At 48.0% G+C, this 21,169-nt stretch overlaps 1 protein-coding gene across 1 annotated transcript in view; it reads right to left on the bottom strand.

Moving 5' to 3' along the window:
• The window catches only part of Tbc1d2b (TBC1 domain family, member 2B), a 49,937-nt gene that overhangs the window by 14,735 nt on the left and 14,033 nt on the right, over positions 1 to 21,169 (bottom strand). Inside the window, exons 3-9 of the mRNA XM_013011953.1 lie at positions 16,482 to 16,645; positions 14,571 to 14,797; positions 12,550 to 12,933; positions 10,275 to 10,385; positions 7,729 to 7,922; positions 4,509 to 5,003; positions 1,786 to 1,903 (exon numbers count right to left, since the gene is read on the bottom strand). Of these exons, the coding sequence (XP_012867407.1) occupies positions 1,786 to 1,903; positions 4,509 to 5,003; positions 7,729 to 7,922; positions 10,275 to 10,385; positions 12,550 to 12,933; positions 14,571 to 14,797; positions 16,482 to 16,645 (1,693 nt within the window). The remainder of the gene's footprint in view (positions 1 to 1,785; positions 1,904 to 4,508; positions 5,004 to 7,728; positions 7,923 to 10,274; positions 10,386 to 12,549; positions 12,934 to 14,570; positions 14,798 to 16,481; positions 16,646 to 21,169) is intronic.

Here is a 21,169-nt window from a genome sequence, read left to right as displayed (position 1 = left end):
GTGGATGTTAAATCCAAAATGTTAGGTGATACAACAAAATTAACAGGACTTAAGAAACAAAGGACTTCCACTCATCTGGTCGAATCACTACTAAATAACCCCCATGCTGCTGATCACATGTATGGTGTATATGTGTACACCGGAGGGGAACCAGGAAGACAACACAGAACTAGAGGGAATCAGGGGAAAACATACACCAGCGGGACCCATCAGCTGCACTGGACACTGACCAAAATGAACTAAGCAAGTCAATGGCAGCGATGGGAGGGAGGGAACAAGTGGGAAAGAGTGAACAGCTGATGCTATGCAAAACGAAAGAAATGTACATATCTATCACCCAATGTGGAAGAAATAGCTGTATCACAAAGCTCACAGAACTCATAGATGTTAGACCATGGTAGACAATTTGTCCTATGAAAGTTAGAATGTGTTTGTGACTTTAACTAAGCTTCACTATCCCACAATACTGTGAAATTTGGGAAATTATGTAACCACTTAATCACAATAAAAGACTTGAAAAAAAAAAAGAAATGGAGGCACAGGGCTCCAGGGGCAGGAGGCACGGCCCTGGATGGCCTGGGGTTTGGTCTGGGGAACTAGAGAGGTGCACGGGTCAGGTGGTGACGGAGAGGGTAAGGAGGAACCCCTTGCAAAGGTAGAAAGGCAAATATAAAGTAAAACTGAGTCAGGTCCAACAGCCAGAAAATCAGAGATCACTGAACGGTTGTAGCCGAGAGGATTCTTCACTGGGCACTCGATACAGAAGCTGAGCAGCGGGAGAGCTGCGAGGGGAGGGCAGATCTTAGTGGGAGTGAGGACGCAGGTGAGGTCACTTGCCCTCCTACAGGAAGGACCTACCAGATACCAGCTCAGAGGATAAAGCTACAGACAGAGGCTCAGGACACATGGGGAGAGGAACCTTGCTTCTGGCCTGTCCTCCAGTCTGACCACAGTAACCCCCAGTGCCTCCCACAGGCCAACCCAAGAGATGGAGGGCGGGCACCCAGGGAGAAGGCGCAGAGCAGGCATGTGTCTGGGGAGAAGGCATGGAGCAGGTATGTGCTTAGGGGAAGACACTGTGGAGCAGGTATGTGCCCAGAGAAGGCCCAGAGCCATGCATAGAGCACATGCATGCAGGCCTGGGTTCTGTCTCTTACCTCTGACTGACTTGCTGGCAATCGCTGCTTAAAATCATGCACACAAAGCCATGGCCTCACTAAGAACCCTGGTCACATTTCAGCTACAAGTTAGTGACTGAAAACACAGCATTTTACTTTTTTTTTTGCCAGTCCTGGGGCTTGAATTCAGGTCCTGGACATTGTCCCTGAGCTTCTATTGTTCAAAACTAGCACTCTATCATTTGAGCCACAGTGCAACTACCAGCCTTTTCTGTTTATGTGGTACTAAAGAATTGAACCCAGGGATTCATGCATGTTAGGCAAGTATTCTACCACTAAGCCACATTCCCAGCACCAAAACACAGTATTTTATCTTTTTTATTTTTTTGGAGTCATGGGGCTTGAACTCAGGGCCTGGGCTCTGTCCCTGAGCCTCTGCGCTCAAAGCTAATGCTCTACCACTTGAGCCACAGTGCCACTTCCATCTTTTTCTGCTTATATGGTACTGAGGAATTGAACCCAGGGCTTCAAGCACTCTACCACTAAGCTACATTCTCAGCTCTGAAACATTTTAAGTATCTTAAAAAGCCCTTGAATACAGAAATGTCACAACAAAGTGGTTATTTTGTACAATATATGCTAATAAGAATGAATGGGGGAAAGGCACCTGGGATCCTAAAAGGGTCTTTGTATAATAGTCTCGGGGCATGAACACTTCCACGATGGTGACCAGACACCAGAAAGCGTCTTCTTGTTCTAGGTACAGGAGAGCCACAGCCACCAACCTACGAACAAAGGGGGAACAAAGTTAGTGCCAGGCCCAGCAGGTCCTCGCAGAAGTGTGCAATGAAACCCCTTTCTCTCTGGTGGCAAAAAAGCATCACCAAATGCAGCAGTGGTGCTCGCTGCACACTCTGTGGAAAATGAACCATGCAATTCAGGGGTGGGGGATGGGAGAGAAAAACTGGAGGAGAGGGAGGGAAGGGGTGACAGTCCCAAATACCTGACTTATGTAACTGTAACCTTTCTATCCATCACCTTTATAACAAATAAATAAAAATAAGTTTAAAGAAAAACAATAAAAACAACCAGCATGCCATTCTCCAACATGAGAGAAAAGGCTCCATCCAGAGCAAGCCAGGCACACCTCACGCGGGGGTTTGGTTTTGTTTGGATAACCTAGTTTCCTTGTGATTGAACAGCCTCCTTCCAAAAAATGCCTCCATTAGAAAATTTTGCTCATTCAGATGTTTATAGCTTACTGTCCAAGAAATGTCAAGTAACTCTGTGTGTGTGTGTATGTGTGTGTGTGTGTGTGTCCCCCAGGGCTTGAACTCAGGGCTTGGGTACTGTCTCTTGAGCTTTTGTGCTCAAGGCTAAAGCTCTATCACTTGAGCCACAACTCATTTTCTGGCTTTACATTCTTTTCTTGGGGCTGGGAAGGTGGCTCAGTGGTAGAGTGCTTGTCTCGAATGCATGAGGCCCTGGGTTCAATTCCTGAGCACCATATAAGCAGAAAAAGCCGGAAATGGTGCTGTGGTTCAAGTGGTAGAGAGCTAGCCTTGAGCTGAAGAGCTGAGGGACAGCATCCAGGCCCAGAGTTCAGGCCCCACGACTGACACTCCCCCTCCCCCCCCCGAAAATTTTTTTTTCTTTTTGTCAATAATGGGGCTTGAACTCAGGGCCTGGGCACTGTCCCTGACAAGGATAGCACCTTGAGCCACAGCACAACTTTGGGTTTCTGGTGGTTCATTAGAGATAAGAATCTCACAGATGGGGCTGGGAAGGTGGCTCAGTGGCAGAGTGCTTGCCTTGCATGCATGAGGCCCTGGGTTCGATTCCTCAGTATACATAAGCAGAAAAAGCCAGAAGTGGCGCTGTAGCTCAAGTGGTAGCGCGCTAGCCTTGAGCTGAAGAGCTGAGGGACAGCGCCCAGGCCCAGAGTTCAGGCCCCATGACTGGAAGAAAAAAAAAAAATCTCACAGACTTTCTTGCCCAGTCTAGTTCTGAATCAAGATCCTCAGATCTCAGCCTCCTCAGTATCTATGATTATAGGCATAAGCTACCAATGCCAGCCAGGCTTGGCTTTAAATTTTTGATGAAACACACATGTGAACAAAGAGGAAAAGGGGCTGAGAACGTGGCTTAGGGGCAGAGCGCTTGCCTAGCATGCATGAAACCCTGGGGTCTATTCCTTAGTACCACATACACAGAAAAAACTAGAAGTGGCACTGTGGCTCAAGTGGTAGAGTACTAGCCTTGAGCAAAAGAAGCTCAGGGACAGTGCCCAGGCTCTGAGTTCAAGCCCCAAGTCTGGTAAAAAAAAAAAAAAAACACCAAAAAACAAACAAACAAAAAAAACAAGCAGGAAAAAAATGAAATTACTCACTGAGCTCAGTGATACAGCACAAAAGCTCAGGGATAACACCTAGGCCCTGAGTTCAAACCCCCAAACTGGCACACACACATGTACACACACACACACACACACACACACACTCCTAAGCTGTTTCTTTTTGTTGTTCTTGTTGGTTGTAGGACTTGACCTCAGGGCCTGGGCATTGTCCCTGAGCTTCCTTGTGCTCAAGGGTAGCGCTCTTACCACTTGAGCCACAGCTCCACTTTTGGTTTTTGAGTGGATTACTGAAGAGTCTCACTGGGACTTTTCTGCCTGGACTGGCTTTGAATTGTGATCCTCAGATCTCAGCCTCCTGAGTAGCTAGGAATACAGGTGTGAGCCTCCAATGCCCGGGGTTCTAGCTGTTTTATGTGGCGATGCACTTGAGTCCGGGGCCCCTTCATGTTGTTTGTATACTCGACACCTGAGCCACATACCCAGCCCCAACTACTGTGCTCCTCATATGATCTGCAATCACATCTGTCAGAAATCAGTTGTTCTTGAAATGAGGGTATGGTGCATTAAAACTATCCTGCCATCATTTCTTGTTCCCCCCCCCAAACCCTGGCTAACAAGAAGATTTTTTTCTTTGTTGCTGTTTTTGTTTACTTTTCTGTTTTGTTTGTTCATTTATTTGTCTCTGGGAGGGGAGGGGAGGAGTACAGATATGGGTGAACAAATGCAGCTGTGGTCCTCACTGGACACTATGTGGAAAATAACTTGTGGGTGGGGATGGGAGGGACAAACTGGGAGAGATAGAAGGATGGGGGGACATGGTCCAAAAAGAAAGGTACTTCTTACCTGACTTAGGTAACTGTAACCCTTCTGTACATCACAAGAAAAAAATTAAATAGGCACATAATAAGATGACAGATGAAATGAAAAACAAAAACAACCCCCCCCCCCAACACAGGGGAGGGTGCTGCTGCCATGCGGGCCTGGCCTGGAGCCTGGCCCTCTGGGATAGGCTGGGAGCAGCTGGCGCCACCCACCTGTTGAGGCCCTGGCAATAGCCGATGTCAGGGCTGCGCCAGGAGAAGGCGAGCAGGACGTTGCGCAGCTTCTGGATGCCCTCCGAGGTAGGGCAGGAGTAATGCTTGTTGTTGGGCAGAGTCCGTAGCAGGTCCAGTTCGATCTGCTTGGAGGCTGGGTTCTGTTTCTCCAGGGCCTTCTGAAGCAAGGTCTGGAAGTAGCCGGGCTCCGCACTGTCCCTGAACTTGCGGGTGTGGAGGTCCACACACCACTTCCACACCTTCGAACGGTGCTCATGGGGGATGCCCGCACGGATCAGGTTTTTCAGTTCGGGAGAGCACACCATCTCCCTGTTCACTGTGCTTGCAAAATAATTCTCCCATTTGACCCCAGTGGAAACTTCCTGGTTTTCCGTGAGGTACAGAGTCTTCAGGTCCAGTGCTCGGACCCTGGCAACCAATTTCTCTTCCTCATCAGCATCCGGGACAGTCCTAAACCCGTAAATGTCATACTCACTGTGGATCACAAGAGGGAAATGAAATTACAAGGGAAATGAAAAGGATTCGTGCATTCATTCACTCACTCATTCTCAACAACAACAACCAAAAAACCAGCGTAGCCAGGCACCTTGCTATTCAGGAGGCTGAGATCTGAGAATCAGGGTTTGAAGCCAGCCTGGCCATGAAAGGTCATGAGTCTTTTTCTTTCTTTCTTTCCTTCTTTTTTTTTGGTTGTGGGGCTTGATCTCTGGCTTGAGCGCTGTCCCTGAACTCTTCAGCTCAAGGCGAGAGCTCTACCGCTCTACCGCTTGAGCCACAGAGCCAATTCTGGTTTTTTAGTGGTTTATTGGAGATAAAAGTCTCACGGCCTTTCCTGCCCAGGCTTGCTTTGAACCAGGATCTTCAGATCTCAGCCTCTTGAGTAGCTAGGATTACAGGCGTGAGCCACTGGTGCCCGGCTTTGTAAGAGTCTGATCTCCAGTTAACCACCTAAAAACCTGACATGAAGCTGTGGCTCAAAGTGGCAGAGAGCTAGAGCCTTGAGCAAAAAAACTAAGAGATAGCGCTCGGGCCTGAGTTCAAACCCCAGAACAGTTAGCCACCACACCCCCCCCACACACAAAAAAAAGGCTCAGTGAATAGAGGTTTAAAAATCCATCCATGCTTCCATGGATCTTGATATATGACCAGTTATTTCAAACCACTGAGCGAGTAAATCATAAGCTTTACCCTCAGTAGGCTAGGACAACCATGTATATGAAAGAAAAGAAAGTTGGATCTCTTCCTGTTATCATACAAAGAAAACAAAAATCTGTTCCTAGATGGCTTGACACCCCGAGTGTGAAAAGGCCTTCGCAAGACAGCACAAGTAATAACCGGACACAGGACACGTGTGACGTGCGACACACATGGCTGCATCAATGTGTTGGCACACCTGGGTCGGTTTGTGGGTAACTTGATGCTTTAAGGCATCTGTTTTGGGGGCAGTGTCTCACTGTGCTGCCTACGCTGGCCTCAGCCTCTCCAGTAACGGGGACCTCAGATGCTACCCGCCTCCTCTACCTAAAGATGTCATTTTAAGAAGTGAAAAGACAAAAAAGAAAAAACAAAAACAAGTGTGGGACCAGGGGTGTGGCTCAGGTGGTAGAGCACCTGCCTTGCAAGTGCAAGGCCCTGAGTTCAAACTCCAGAACCGCTAAAAAAAAAACACCAAAAATTTAACATGCAAGATATAAACAGGAATCTGGACACCAGTGTCTCACAGCTGTAATCCCTGCTACGCAGGTGGCTGAGATCTGAGGAACGCAGCTTGAAGCCAGCCCAGTGAGGAAAGTCCATGAGGTTCTTAACTCCAATTAACCACCAAAACCTGGAAGTGGAGCTGTGGCTCAAGTGGTACAGAGCCAGCCTTGAGTTAAAAAGACTAAGGGAGAACACCCAGGCTCTGAGTTCAAGCCCCAGTACTGGTACAAAAGAAAAAAGAAGGGCTATGAAGGTGGCTCAGTGGTAGAGCGCTTGCCTTGCATTTATGAGGCTGTGGGTTCCATTCCTCAGCACCACATAAGCAGAAAAAGCTGGAAGTGGTGCTATGGCTCAAGTGGTAGAGAGCTAGCCTTGAGCTGAAGAGCTGAGGGACAGTGCCCAGGCTGAGTTTAGGCCCCACAACCAACAACAAAAAAAAAAAAGGAAAAAAGAAAGGGAATACAACTCTTGATTAGACCTTGCTTTCAATCTCCTAAGCCCCATGTTGAGTTTCTGACTAACAGAACGAAGGAATCTGTAAACAAGTTCATGTGTTATTTTAAGTCACTAAATTGGTGAGGATTTTATTTTTTGGTGCCAATCCTGGGGCTTGAACTCAGGACCTGCATGCTATCTCTGAGCTTCTTTTTGCTCAAGGCTGGCACTCTACCCCTTGAGCCATAGCTCCACTTCCAGCTTTTCTGGTAGTTCATTGGAGAGGAGAATCTCACAGATTTTCCTTACCAGGCTGGCTTAGAACCGTGATCCACAGACTTTAGCCTCCTGAGTAGTTAGTATTACAAACATGCTTTTATGGGTTCTTTTTTTTTTTGTTTTGTTTTGGTTTTTGTCAGTTGTGGGGCTTGAACTCTGGGCTTGGGTGCTGTCCTTGCGCTCTTCAGCTCAAGGCGAGCGCTCTACCACTTGAGCTACAGTGCCACTTCCAGTTTTCTAGTGGTTTATTGGAGATAGGAGTCTCACAGTCTTTCCTGCCTGGGCTGGCTTTGAACCGTGATCCTCAGATCTCAGCCTCCTGAGTAGCTACGATTACAGGCGTGAGCCACCGGCGCCCGGCTATGGGTTCTTAATCCAATATCCATCTAGGGTTTCCAGGTTATGTGATTTCTCAAAAAAAGAAAAAGTTGCAGTATTGTCATGTGTGTGTCCCCGTGAATTTTTGGGTATCAAATCTCAGACCACTGAACAAGGTTCTCCAAACAGCGCCCTGTGCAAAGCAAGCCCAGGACCCTCTATGCTTTGGAGTCCCCTGTGGGTTTGGCCCACAGGTCATAAATGGCTCCCATCGCTTGGGAAATGCGCTCAGCTGAAGTATGGGTCCCAGTGAGGTTACTCTGACAGGGTCATTGTCTGTTTTGCTAACAGCATTCGTCATGAGTGTCAAATGAGATCTCCAGCATTGTGTCCAGTCCTTTGTGGATAGAGGGAACTTCAGAAATGGGGGGAACTGTGCCCCAACAGTCACCAGCCGCACATTTACCTGACAAGATGAGGTTTGATGCGTGCTTGCTCAGGCTGCTCTTGGCTCTCCACCTGCAGTGCGTCCTCCAGCAGCTGTGCTATAACCTCCCGGGCAGGGCCCTGGTCCTCCGAGCACACGGGGGTCTTCATCTCTTGAAGCAGTATCAAGTATTTACTTTCTATCTGGCACAGCTTGGCTTCCAGGCTAGAATACTGCAGAGAATATGGGCATTACCTCAAGCCAGAGACATGGGAAAAGTGATCCTGAGACCGTGGAAGATGAACAAACCCTGAACTACTGTAAGGAATTTCCCTTAGTGAGCCACGGACAGATCACAACGCAGATGGGAGACTAATGTATGCCACAAATCACATGATGTGGACCTTCTGTTTCTTCTTGGGTTGTGGTACAGAAGGGGTACTGATAATTGAAGTCCAGACTGGGCTGGTATGAGCAGTTGAAACCAAGCCACACTGGTGCCACCTGCTACTTGCTGCCGCAAGCAGCTGCCTCAGCTTTGTCAGGGTACTGTCACCAGAGCTATTTTTTCTTTTTGTTGTCCTGGGCTTGAATTCAGGGCCTGAGCACTCTTCCTGAGCTCTTTTGCTCAAGGCTAGTGGTTCTACCACTTGAGTCACAGCCCCACTTCTAGCTTTTTGTTGTTGGTGGTGGTCATGGGGCTTGACCTCTGGGCCTAGGCACCATCCTTCAGCTCTTCAGCTCAAGGCGAGCACTTTTCCCTTGAGCTACAGTGCCACTTCCTCTACTTCTAGCTTTTTAAACAACGATCCTCAGATCTCTGCCTCCTAAGTAGCTAGGATTACAGGCATAAGCCACTGACACCTGGCTACCACTCCCTTTTCTTTTTTTTTGGTCGGTCGTAGGTGCTCTACCACCTGTAATCCTAGCTACTCTGGGCTTGTCCCTGCACTCTTCAGCTCAAGGCGAGCACTCTACTGATTGAGCCACAGCACCACTTCCAGTTTTCTAGTGGTTTATTGGAGATAAAAGTCTCACGGCAGTTCCTGCCCGGGCTGGCTTTGAACCGTGATCCTCAGATCTCAGCCTCCTGAGTAGCTAGGATTATAGGCGTGAGCTATCGGCACCCAGCTACCACCCCATTTTATAGGTATAGAACTCAGTAGTATAAATCAAAATCCAGGCTGGGAATGCGGCTTAGTGGTAAAGTGCTTGCCTAGCATGCATGAAGCCCTGGGTTCAATTCCTCAGTACCACACAAACAGAAAAAGCCGGAAGTGGTGCTGTGGCTCAAGTGGTAGAGCACTAGCCTTGAGCAAAAGCTGCTCAGAGACAGTGCCCAGGCTCTGAGTTCAAGCCCCAGAACTGGCAAAGAGAAAAAAAAAAAGAATAAAGAAAAAAATCCAACCAATGTAGAAGGTGAATGAGGGTAAATATGATTAAAGTGCTGTGTAAGCATGAACAAAAATGAACAATGAAACCTGCTAAAATTGTTTTACAGAGAGGAGGGGGTGATGGTGGGAGGGTTGAAGGGAACCTGCATGCATGAATGGAAATCACTATGAGACCCCTTGCAGGTGACTAATATATGCTAGTTAAAAAAAAAAAAAACTTTTTAAAAAAGTTCAAATAACCTTAATTCAAGACCTGTGCAGTTTTCTTAGCTTTTCCCCCTAAAAATGCTTATGAATGAATGGGTGTCAAAGAGCATTTCTGTCATCATCAAAGGCAAAGCACAGAATTCTATGCATTCTATCTTCTACCACTCATTCACCTACCTATCTCCTATCATTCATTCATCGATCCATGGATCTATCTCCTATCATTCATCTATCAATCTATCTTCTATCATTCATTCATCTATCAATCTACCACCAGTCATTCATTTATCAATCTTCCTTCTGGGGCTGGGAAGATGGCTCAGTGGTAGAGTGCTTGCCTTGCATGCCTGAGGCCCTGGGTTTGATTCCTCAGCACCACATAAGCAAAAAGAAAAAAGCCGGAGGTGGTGCTGTGGCTCAAGTGGTAGAGTGCTAGCCTTGAGCTGAAGAGCTGAGGGACAGCACCCAGGCCCCACGACCGGACCCAAAAACAAAAAAACAAATCAATCTTCCTTCTATCATTCATCTACCCATGTATTTGTCTTCTATCATCTATCTGTCTATTATCTATCTATCTATCTATCTATCTATCTATCTATCTATCTATCTATCTATCTATCTATCTATCTATATCTATCTATCTAATTTTTGTGCTAGTACTGGGACTTGAACTCAGGGCCTTACACTATCACTCAAGGTTGGTGTTCCACTGCTTGAGTCATACCTCTATTTCAGCTTTTTGCTTCAGAGATAAGTCCCATAGACTTTTCTGTTCTGGCTGGCTTTGAACCATGGTCTTCAGATCTGAGTAGCTACATAGGCATCATCACCAGCCCTAGCCCCTTCCATACATTCAAAGCACACAGTTCCAGCAGCCTCACTGCTGCAGGTGCAGCTGCTGCCCTAACCTGAAAGCACATTGCTTAAAGATGGTTTCCTAACCTCTGCTCCCCACAAAAGAGGGGGCCCCACCCTCGAACCCACCTTTGACATCAGGTCCCTCTCTCTCCTTTCTGCGTTCCGTCGAAGAGCTGAGAGCTCCAAAATTTCCTTATTTAGAAACTTATTTTGAGTTTTGTAGCCCTGTAGATTATCCTGTTGAGGGAGAAAAGAAATGAATTCATATTAAAGGTGGACCAGTTAGCCTATGTAATTAGTATCTTTCCATCCTCCAAGGCCACGCTAAGTTAGGGCCAGTCCAAGTCCCCATGAGTTGTTAACGAGAATTTTCTCACTCATCTTTTTAGCCACTTGTGGCAATAGAGGAGAGGTACCGCTGAGTGACAGAAAGAAAGAAAGAAAAAATAAGTACTTCCTTAATGGTGATTTTTCTCAGTGATGGCAGGAAAAACAAACAGGGCTTATTTTCTAAATCTATGTAATCTTTTTGATTAATTCCTATTAATTGAAATGACACACAAAAAAAGCTCCCATTCTTTTTAAATTAAAGTAACTGAACACATTGTCTGAAGGGCTTCATTTACTTAATATAAAAAAGACTTCATTAGCTGCCCAGGAGGCTGAGATCTGAGGATCATGGTTTACAGCTAGCCTGGACAGGAAAGTTTGTGAGACTCTTATATCCAGTGAACCATCAGAAAACTGGAAGTGGTACTGTGGCTCAAAGTGGTAGAGCACTAGCCTCGAGAAAAAAAACTCAGAGAGCACCTAGGCCTGAGTTCAAGCCCCATGACTAGAAAAATAAAAACAAAAGACTGCAAAGTTAAATTTTAACTTGCAACACATACCTCCTCAACTGTGTGTGTGTGTGTGTGCGCGCGCGCGCGCGCGCGCGTGCGCACTGGTATTGGGGCTTGAACTCAGGGCCTGGGCACATTCACTCAAAGCTGGCTCTCTACCAGTTGAGCCATACCTCTACTTTCAGCTTTTCAATGATTAGTTGTAGATAACGAGTCTCACGGTCTTTCCTAACCAGGCTGGTTTCAAACAGTGATCCTCAGATCTTAGTTTCCTGAGTAGTTGGGATTCCAGGCATGAGCACCAGTGCCCAGCTTCTCATCTTTTTTTTACATTAGAATAGTTCAAGTTTATGAGCAGGATGAAAGTACAATATGGCTGAGGACACAGCTCAGTGGGGAAGCACCTGTGTAGCATGCACACAGCATGCACAAAACACTTCCAATGCTATGAAAATAAGGTTTAGGGATAATAAAAACAGATGAAGCTTCTAAGTGAACAGACTAGTTAGAATTGCCTTAAATGTTCCCTGCAAGTTCAGTCTTTTTAAAATATGCTCTCCTGCCCCTCACCATGTCTAATTATTTCTCTCTCTTTAAGACAGGGTGTTGGGCTGGGAAGGTGGCTCAGTGGTAGAGTGCTTGCCTTGCATGCATGAGGCCCTGAGATTGATTCTTCAGCACCATATAAACAGAAAAAGCCGGGGGGCTCTCAGCCCTGTGTCCAGCCGCCCACTCTGACCTCATATGATCTGCTTAGCCTCAGCGAGACAAATATTCAAGGTATCCAATATCAAAGCCAAAACAAGGTCCTCAGACTTCCTTTCTTGGCCCAAATCATGGTGCTCTTTTTTCTTGGGATCTTAAAGCTATCGTGTGTGTGTGTGTGTGTGTGTGTGTGTGTGTGTGTGTGTGTTCTTCGTGTACAAGCCATGGGCTAGAACTCAGGGCCTAGGTGCTGTTCCTCAGCTTTTTCAGTCAAGACTGGTGCTCTGCCATTTGAGCCACAGCTCTACTACTTTTTGGTGGTTCATTGGGGATGAGTCTCATGGACCTTCTTGCCTGGTCTTACTCTGAACTGCGATCCTTAGATCTCAGCCTCCTGAGTAGCTAGGATTCCAGATGTGAGCCACCAGTGCCAGGCATAGCTACCATATTTGGTGCACCTCAAAGGACACACTGCATCACAAGTGAATACCTGGAGACAGTTACCAGCCTACAGGCGGGACTTCCAAGTAGGCAAAGTGGCTTTGCAGCTGCCAGCTTTGGCTCTAGGGCCTAAGCTCAACCTTAAGCCACACCGCGCCACATCCCCTGCTTCCTGCTGGGTGCTTCTGGCAGCTGTGAACTCTGCCTCAGTGTTTGTGCTCTGTGAGCTACACTCCGAGTTCTGGTAGGTTGAGGGCCACACCCCATACCCACAGAGTGCACTCGTGGCTGCATGCATCCAGAGTCAGAAGAAGGGAGCTGTGAGCATGGAGGTGTCTGTGGAACAGCCATGCACAGGACAGGAGACTCAGAGGTTGTGAAGGATGGGCGAGCAGAGAAGGGACAACTCTTACCCTCAGCCTGTCCAGCTCCAGCTGGTCCCTGCTGGCTGGGGGAGGCGAGGGGGAGCTGGGCCCTGAGGTGGGGGATGTGGCGCTGCTTTCCCACGCACTGAGCTTGATGATGACCTCGTCCTTGGCTTGGATGGTCTCCATCAGCATGCCCAGCTGCTCGTTGAGCTCGCCCACTTTGCTCTTCAGTGTCCTCACTTCCTGCTGGAGGCTGTCTTTCTCCAGGGCCAACCTCTCGAGCTGGCCGCTGAGGCCCAGGATCTGATCATCCTTCTGGTGCAGCAGCGCGAGCGTGTCCCCCGGAGCCCCCTCGCCCAGGCGGCTGCTGGTGAAGTACTTGTCATACTGGGAGGAGCGGACAGTCTGCTGGAGCAGCCGGACAAGCTCCTGGGAGCCGAAGGAGCATGGAGTGAGGGTGAGGGCAGTAGGGAGAGGAGGAGGAAAACAAAAAGCAGAAATCAGGCCAAGGCTACAGGGAGCAAGCCTTGGAAATTGAGGAAACACAGAAAGAACCTTTACTGGAAACATTTTAATACTGAACTTCCTCTTAAAAGAGTTCAAAAATAGAGAGGAAGGAAAATATTTACTCTGTGAAGACTGTCCACAGAGAACAATCAAAGGAAACTGGAAATAACGATATGAAGACTACGGTTAGCCACAGTTCCTAGTAAATGTTTATTGGCATGAATGCATCTGTGTGTGGAGAGGGAAATCTGTAAGGTCTAGCACAGTACTATGCACTAGCACTAGCTGGGCTGAGGCAGGAGAACGGCAAGTTTGAGGCTTAGGCTTAAGTTTGAGTCTGGGCTACATAGTAAGACTCTGTGTCGAAAAAAGAAAAAAGAACAAATGCTAAGCACTGAGATATGAAGATCTTAGTTCAAAGCCAGTCAGGGCAGGAAAGTCTGTGAGACTCTCATCTCCAATTAATCAGCAAAATACCAGCGCAGTAGTTTGAGTGGTAGGGTGTTGGTCTTGAACAAAAAAGCTAAGCAAGCCAGGTGCCAGTGGCTCATGCCTGTCATCCTAGCTTCTCAAGAGGCCGAGATCTTGAGGATTGCAGTTCAAAGCCAGCCTGGGCAGGAAAGTCTGTGAGACTGGTCTCCAATTAATCACCAGAAAACCGGAAGTGGCACTGTGGCTCAAGCAGAAGAGCACTCGCTTTGAGTTGAAGAGCTCAGGGACAGCACCCAGGCTTAGAGTTCAAGCCCCATGACTGACAAAAAAAAAAAAAAAAGTTAAGCAAGAGCACTCAGGTTGGGTGCTGGTGTCTCATGATTGTTATCCCAGATACTCAGGAGGCTAAGCTCTGAAGACTGCAGTTCAAAGCCAGCCTGGGCCAGAAACTACTAAGACTCTTATCTCCAATGGGACATAAAAAAAAGCTGGAAACGGAGTGTGGTTCAAGTAGTAGAGTACTATCCTTGAGCACAAAAGTTCAAGAACTAGGCTGAGGACAGGCATCAAAAAATTTAAAAAATTAAAAATAAAAAAGGAGGGCTGGGAATGTGGCTTAGTGGTAGAGTGCTTGCCTGGCATACACGAAGCCCTGGGTTCGATTCTTCAGTACCACATATACAGAAAAAGCCAGAAGTGGTGCTATGGCTCAAGTGATAGAGTGCTAGCTAACCTAAGCAAAAGAAGCTCAGGGACAGTGCCCAGGCCTGAGTTTAAGTCCCAGGACTGGCAAAAAAAAAAAAAAGAAAAGAATCTGTGCTCTAAGATTTACTAAATGTTAAATGGCTCAGAAAGAAAGAAAGCACATTATTTAACAGGATGTACATACACTATTGTGTTTAGAGTAGAGCTCAGGGCAGAAATGAGTTAGGGCCAGAGAGCCTGCCCTGTGAGCTCCTGCCAGAAACTGTCCCTGTCCCTTGACTGAACAAAGGCCAGGCCCCGTGGCAGGCCCCGGAAGTGACACAGCAGTGCAATCCCTCAGGAAACAGGCTTCATGAGTGCCTTCTACTACGGGGTCTTTGTCCTGCAGAGTGGGCCAGGGAGAAATCCAGGGCGATGGTTACCTTCTGACTGGACAGGTCTTTCCTGAGCCGTTCCAACTCCTCCTGCTGGCTCTGAAGCTGCAGCTGCATGTCAGAGGCTGGCTTGGTGACTCCACTGCAGGTGCCCTCGCCTGAAGGGTCGCCGGTGCTGTGACGGTTTTTGTATGACCCGATTATATCCTTCAGAGGACGCTTTCCTTTGTATGGGTTGCGCCCAAAGTCAAAGGGGAAGCCTGAGATGGTGACTCCTACACAAAGACAAACCCTGCGTGTACAGCAAGCCACGCCCACCATTTGGAAATTGCAGTAAAATAAAATGTCCTTACAAATCCCCTCTGAAGGGGGTGCAGTCAAACCCTGAGAACACAGCACAAGGGGTCACCATGCTTCTGCACCCCTTGATCCAGAGAATAACCAACACGCTAAAACCCTGGAAGACTACCATTAGATCACTTTGAGGAGGAAAAAAAAAAAGCCAGGAAATGATGGCTCACATCTGTAATCATAGCTACTCAGGAGACTGAAATCTGAGGGCTGCAGTTCAAAACCAGGTTGGGCAAAGTCCCCACGGGATTCTTGTCTCCAATTAACCACTCAAAAACTGTAAGTGATGCTGTGGCTCAAAGTGATAGAATGCTAGCCTTGAGCAAAAGAGCTCAGGGGCAGCGCAGGAGCCTCAAGTTCAAGCCCTACAACTGACTCCCCCTCCCTCCCCCAAAAAAAGCCCAGAATCTAAGGCTTCACTCCCAGCATGGCACTATCAGAAGTGGGTTTTGTAGGAAGCCTCACAATTATGGAGAATATGAAGAATGGAACCCAGCCCCTTCCCTACCTCTTTCTTTTGCTTCCTGGCCATGAAACTGAATGAATTTGCAGATTTGCGTTGTCACATGTTTCTGCCATGATGTGACACCAAGGCCCCAAACAATGAGGCCAATGGATCATGGACCAAAGACTCCAACACTGCAAGCTAAAATAAACCTTGTTTTCAGATTAGTTGATTCATCTCTGGTGTCTGTCATAGAAATGGAAAGCAGACTGACACAATAGGTGACACACATTCTCTTCTTTCGAGTGTACCTCCAATTTCCAGAAGTAAAAAGTGATTACAGTCAGTCTTTCCATCAAAAGCAGCCTGACTTCCGGGAGTTCTGTCTCTAGATAGGACATGACAGAAGGAGCTAAGCTCTGTCCCTGAGCCTCTCTGTCTGTGCTCAAGGCTAGCACTCTACCACTTGAGCCACAGTGCCACTTCCTTTTTACTTTTTTTGTATGTACTGGCCCTGTGGCTTGAACTCAGGGCCTGTGCACTGACCCTGAGCTTTTGTGCTCAAAACTAGTGCTCAACCTGAGTCACAGTTCCACTTCTGGCTTTTTGGTGGTTCACTGGAGATAAGAGTCTCTTAGACTTTTCTTACCCAGACTGGCTTTGAACTGTGATCCTCAGATCTTAACCTCCTGAGTAGCTGGGATGACAGGTGTGAGCTACTGGGATCCAGCTATTTCTTGTTTTGTTTTTTTGTTGTTGTTTTGTTTTTTTTTATTGGTCGTGGGACTTGAACTCTGGGCCTGGGCGCTGTCCCTCAGTTCTTCAGCTCAAGGCTAGTGTTCTACCACTTGAGCCACAGTGCCACTTTCAGTTTTTTGAGTGGTTTATTGGAGATAAGAGTCTCACGGACTTTCCTGCTGGCTTTGGGCTGGCTTTGAACCGCGATCCTCAGATCTCAGCCTCCTGAGTAGCTAGATTACAGGCATGAGCCACTAACTCCTGGCCCACCTATTTCTTATACCAGTTTGTTTTTCAAGCCTTTCTCAGAGAACTCAGGCCCCCAGGAGGCTTTCAGCCTCCAGAAATAGCTGCCAACCAAGTGTGTCCCACGCACGTCACTGTGGGCGCGAGGGCACAGCAAGGGCCAGCATGGGAAGCGGTACCTCTGCTGCCCTCGGGCATCGGCTTCTTTTTTTCTTCCTGTGCCACAGGCTCTTCCAGATCCTTCGGGGGTGGGTCTAAAAGTTCCCATTCCTCGCTGGTATAAAACACAGTCCTCCGGCTGTCATTATGCCCTCTCCCGGGACGGAAAGAGGACATTGAATTTCTAGGGGGAAGACAGCAATGTGACAGGTTAACAACAAGGAAATGTAAAACAGAATGAATCTTCATGTGCGTAGAAGTGGCAAAAATGAAAAGGCATGGTAATCCCAAACGCTGGTGAGGATGTGGGGAAAGGGAAGTTCTTACAGGCCGCGGGTGTGAGTACAAGTGGGAACTATTACCAGCAGTGTCTACAAAGGCTGGGGTGCTGCCTCCCGGCCCCATCGCCCCTGGTCCCAGCATTTACTTCAGGAACGCCTTACACAGTCATACAAGGAGGAGCACTGACTGCAACAGTATCTGTGTGAGCAAGAACGGAACCTTCTCAGCATCTGCCAGCAGGGACCAGATACACTGCAGAGCCGTGTAACAATAGGGCGCTACACAGCTCATTCCACCAACATGTGCAAGTGCCGGCTGGGTGCCTGGCACTCACTCTCCTGGGCACTGGGCCTCCCCTAGAAACCCCCACACCGGCACATTCCTGTTTTGGAATGTACTTCCTCAAGTTACAGGTTTAGAGAGAGACATTTGTAAACACTGAAGGTGAAAACTGAAGAATGGTGGGTAGAGCGCAGCATGGCTTAAAGTCTTAATAGATTATCATCTTTTTTATTTTTTTTTGGGGGGGGGGTCCAGTTGTGAGGCCTAAACTCTGGGCCTGGGCGCTGTCCCTCAGCTTTTCAGCTCAAGGCTAGCACTCTACCACTTGTGCCACAGCCCCACTTCTGGCTTTTTTCTTTTCTCTTATGTGGTGCTGAGGAATCGAACCCAGGGCCTCAGGCATGCAAGGCAAGCGCTCTACCACTGAGCCACCTTCCCAGCCCTCATCTTTTTTATTAATAGACTATTTAAGGCTACTAAAAAATTCACACATACTAATCATCAGTCATAAAATACTAACCACCTTGTCAGAGAGCAAGAACACAGAAGAAACGGAGGAGGATTCCAACTATACCTGTGCTGTTTCGTGGCGATCCCTTCTCCAGCAGGAGTGGGTGCAGTGGTGCCTGCTGCTACCCTAGCTGCCTACTGGAAGCTTAACATAGGTAGACTGCACCAGGCCAGTGCCTGAGCAGGGAGTAAGACCCTATCCCAAAATTCAGAGCTGGACCAGTGCTAGTGGCTCACACTATAATCTTAACTACTCAGGAGGCTGAAACTGGTTCAAACCCAGCTCAGGCAGGAAAGTTCACAAGACTCCATCTCCAATTAACCAGCAAAATGCTGGATTGGAAGTATGGGTCAATTGGTAGAACACCAGTTATCTGTGTGCTGGGGGGAGGGGGAGCTCATTAAGTACAAGGTCCTGAGTTTAAAACCTAGTACCTCCTCCTCCACTCCTCCATAGAGAAAACTTATGGGGGGAGGGGGGGATGAACAGCCAGAAAGATAAAATTCAAACAAGAGCCCAGCGGCTCATGCCTGTAATCCTAGTATTTAGAAGGATAAGATCTGGAGGATCAACATTTGATGCTAGCCCAGGCAGAAAAGTAAGAGAAACTCCATCTCCAATTAATCAGCAAAATGCCAGGCTGGAGGAGTAGCTCAAGTGGTGGCGTACCAACTGTTAGCAAGTAAACCAAGAGAGTTCAGGACCCTGAGTTCCAGCTCTGGCACAGGGAAGGAAGAAAAGAACACAACACAAAACACAACAAAAACCTCTTGAAGTTAAAACACTGCTTCATCAGTCCCTGGAGAACCTCAACGGCTGACTGTGCAACAGAGACGAGTCACTGCGGTGCGGGCTTCTCACTGGGGCACTCATGGCGGCCGGCAGAGGCCTCACTGGGTGCAGGCGTGTGACTGGCATTGCCCTGCGGAGTCTGTGATCCACTTGCACAGGTTCTTTGCGCTAGTTTACAGGCCATCCCCTGATGATGGCCCTCTGATTCCAGGTGGTAAATCAGGCTCTACAGACAACACAACACCTCCTGCAGCTACAGCCAGGCCTGAGACACCAACCCCAGCCACCTTTCCAAATGTACAGACTGCATTACATGGGTCTCTGCAGGTGAGTGATCTGCCCTTGAATCCTGACAACCAGCAGGAACTCAATCACTCAGACAAGGGTTGGGAAATGGCTCCTTGCCAGCCTGGTTTTGGGCACTGTTACCTTTCCAGTGTTCATGGAAGGATGTGGCGGGGTGGAGGTTTCTACTTGTTGGGACATGTGGACAAGAGAGTAGGGGGCCACTCAGCTCCCTCCCCTGGATCTCAGAAAAATCAACAAAAGGGGGAGCAGGTCTCTGATTGGCCATAGCCATCCAGATAAAGTGGGCATGGCCTCCAGTATGCAAATTAACTCAACTTCTCAGATACATTCTCCCAAGGAGCCAGAGATATGGGGACAAGAGAGAATGGGGAGGGGGAGACAAGGGGAAAGGAGAGAAAAGCAAACTGTGAATTACATAAATCAGGTTCTTCCACATAGCTGAACAGGGCGTAGATCAGAAGCCCTCACAAGGACACTCAAGCTTAGTGACTGCTTAACCCCCTCAGTGCCGAGGGGCACGGGGAGCCAGCCCTCGGCCATCCCCCACAGCCACCCTCCGGTGCAGCAGGCCACATAGCTGTATTCGGGGCAAGTGAGTGGAATTCCAAGGCCCTGAGCCAGTGCCAGGTGCAATCTGTGCAATCTTCCCATGGGCGCCTTCGCTTCCAGGGCTAGACCAGAGATGACAGGAAAGACTTTTTCACTTTAACCCTGTAGCACTATGGGCCTTTGTTTTTACAAGCCCACCTGTGCATGCCTTTCACCATCCAGTACTGAATCTAAGGCACGTGAGAAGCCGGAGGGTGGCTATTCCTACACCAGAGGAAAAACAGAAGAGGGCAGAGGTGCTCAGCAGACACAAGCTCAAGAAGGCCTTGCAAGCTCTGCTCCCCAGGGACCTGGCCACCGGGCCCCACCTCAACTGGGGACTCAGAGGGACTGAGGAGGCAGGAGGAAGGGGAAGGGGTCATTGTGGTAGACCAAATACAGCCCATCTGCCACTCCACCCACCTCCAAGTCCCCGACTTCACTGATGGTTGTTACCTCATATGCCAAGATACACTTGGCAGATGGGATTGAACTAATGGTTCATCTAAACTGCCAGTGTCCCGAGAGGAAGCAGAGATCTAACAAAGGAAGAGGAAGAGAGACTGGACCAGGGAGGCAGAGATTGGGGAGAGTGGGGGGTAGAAGGAAGGCTAGTAGCTGCCAAAGCTGCGGGCTCCAGAAACGAATCCTTCCTGGAGCTACAGAAGGAGGCAGGCCTACGAGTGCCTTCATTTTAGCCAACAAAGGTGACTTTGGACTTCACGCCTCTGGAACAATAATATATGTTGTGAGCCATTCAGTTTTATTTTGTTGAGCTGATGATCCACGGACTTCAACTCAGGGTCTAGACACTGTCCCTTAGCCTTTTTTGGTTCAAAGCTAGCACTCTACCACTTGAGCCAAACCTCTTCTTCTGGCCTTTTGGTGGCTCGTTGGAGATAGGAGTCTCAAGGGCTTTCCTACCTTGGCTGGGTTTGAACCACAGTCCTCAGATCTCAGCCTCCTGAGTAGCCAGGATTATAGGCAAGAGCCACTAGCGCCCTGTTGAGCCACCAAGTTTGTGGTAGTCTGGCAGCTAAGCCACCAAATTCAGAGTGATTTGGCACAGTAGTCAGAGCACACTAATCCCACTGCTGTCCAATAAGCTAGCTTTCAAACTGGAAAATATGAGAGAATGATTTTTATTTTATCCAACTTTAGTTGACACTTAAGCCTGGAATATCAATGTCTAATACTAGGAAATGTTTTCTTCTGATGTGGAGTCTTTCTGTTCCCAGGCTCTGGGACAAGTGTCCCCCAAAGGCCTTTCTCCAAGCCACTGACAGATGAGTATATCTCCCTTCCAATTGAACTGGCATAAACAATACTGGATGAAGTGGCAGAGCGCTTGTCCAACAAGTTCAGGTCCCGAGTTCAAACCCCAGAACTAGTCTTCCCCTCCCCCGAAAAACATCTAAATAAAAGCTTGAGTGTTCAGACAGGTGCAACTCTACTGGTTCCTTCATCCGGTGCCTCCCTGGCCTCCAGCTGCTCTTTTACTGTCACCTCCTCCCCTAATCCCCAAGGCTGTGTCCCATGATGAAGGTCTATAAACCAAAGCAATCACTTCTCTAATGAGAAGCAAGAAACTGGATTGCTGAGGAGAAAAAGAATTAGGGCTCATACCTGTAATCCTAACTAATCAGGAGGCTGAGATCTTGAGGATTGCAGTTCAAAGCCGGCTGGGGAAGGAAAATTCATGAGGCTCTTATTCCCAATTAAGCAAGAAGCAGGAAGCGTGGAGCCACAGCTAGCCTTGAGTGAAAAAACTCAAGGACAATGCCCAGGCCCTGTGTTCAAATCCCAGTACTGGCACACACAAAAAAAAAAAGGAAGAAGGAAGAAAGGAAAATAAAGAGAAAGAAAGAAAGAAAAGAGAGAGAGAGGAGGGGGAAAGGAGTGAGGGAAGGAGGGAGAGGGAGAGAGAGAAAGAAATAATAAAAG

Source organism: Dipodomys ordii, unplaced genomic scaffold (assembly GCF_000151885.1).
Source record: "Dipodomys ordii isolate 6190 unplaced genomic scaffold, Dord_2.0 Scaffold15, whole genome shotgun sequence".
In the NCBI taxonomy this organism is placed as follows: domain Eukaryota; kingdom Metazoa; phylum Chordata; class Mammalia; order Rodentia; family Heteromyidae; genus Dipodomys; species Dipodomys ordii.
Note: the sequence above shows the minus strand (reverse complement) of the source record. Positions and strands in the feature narration are given on the sequence as shown.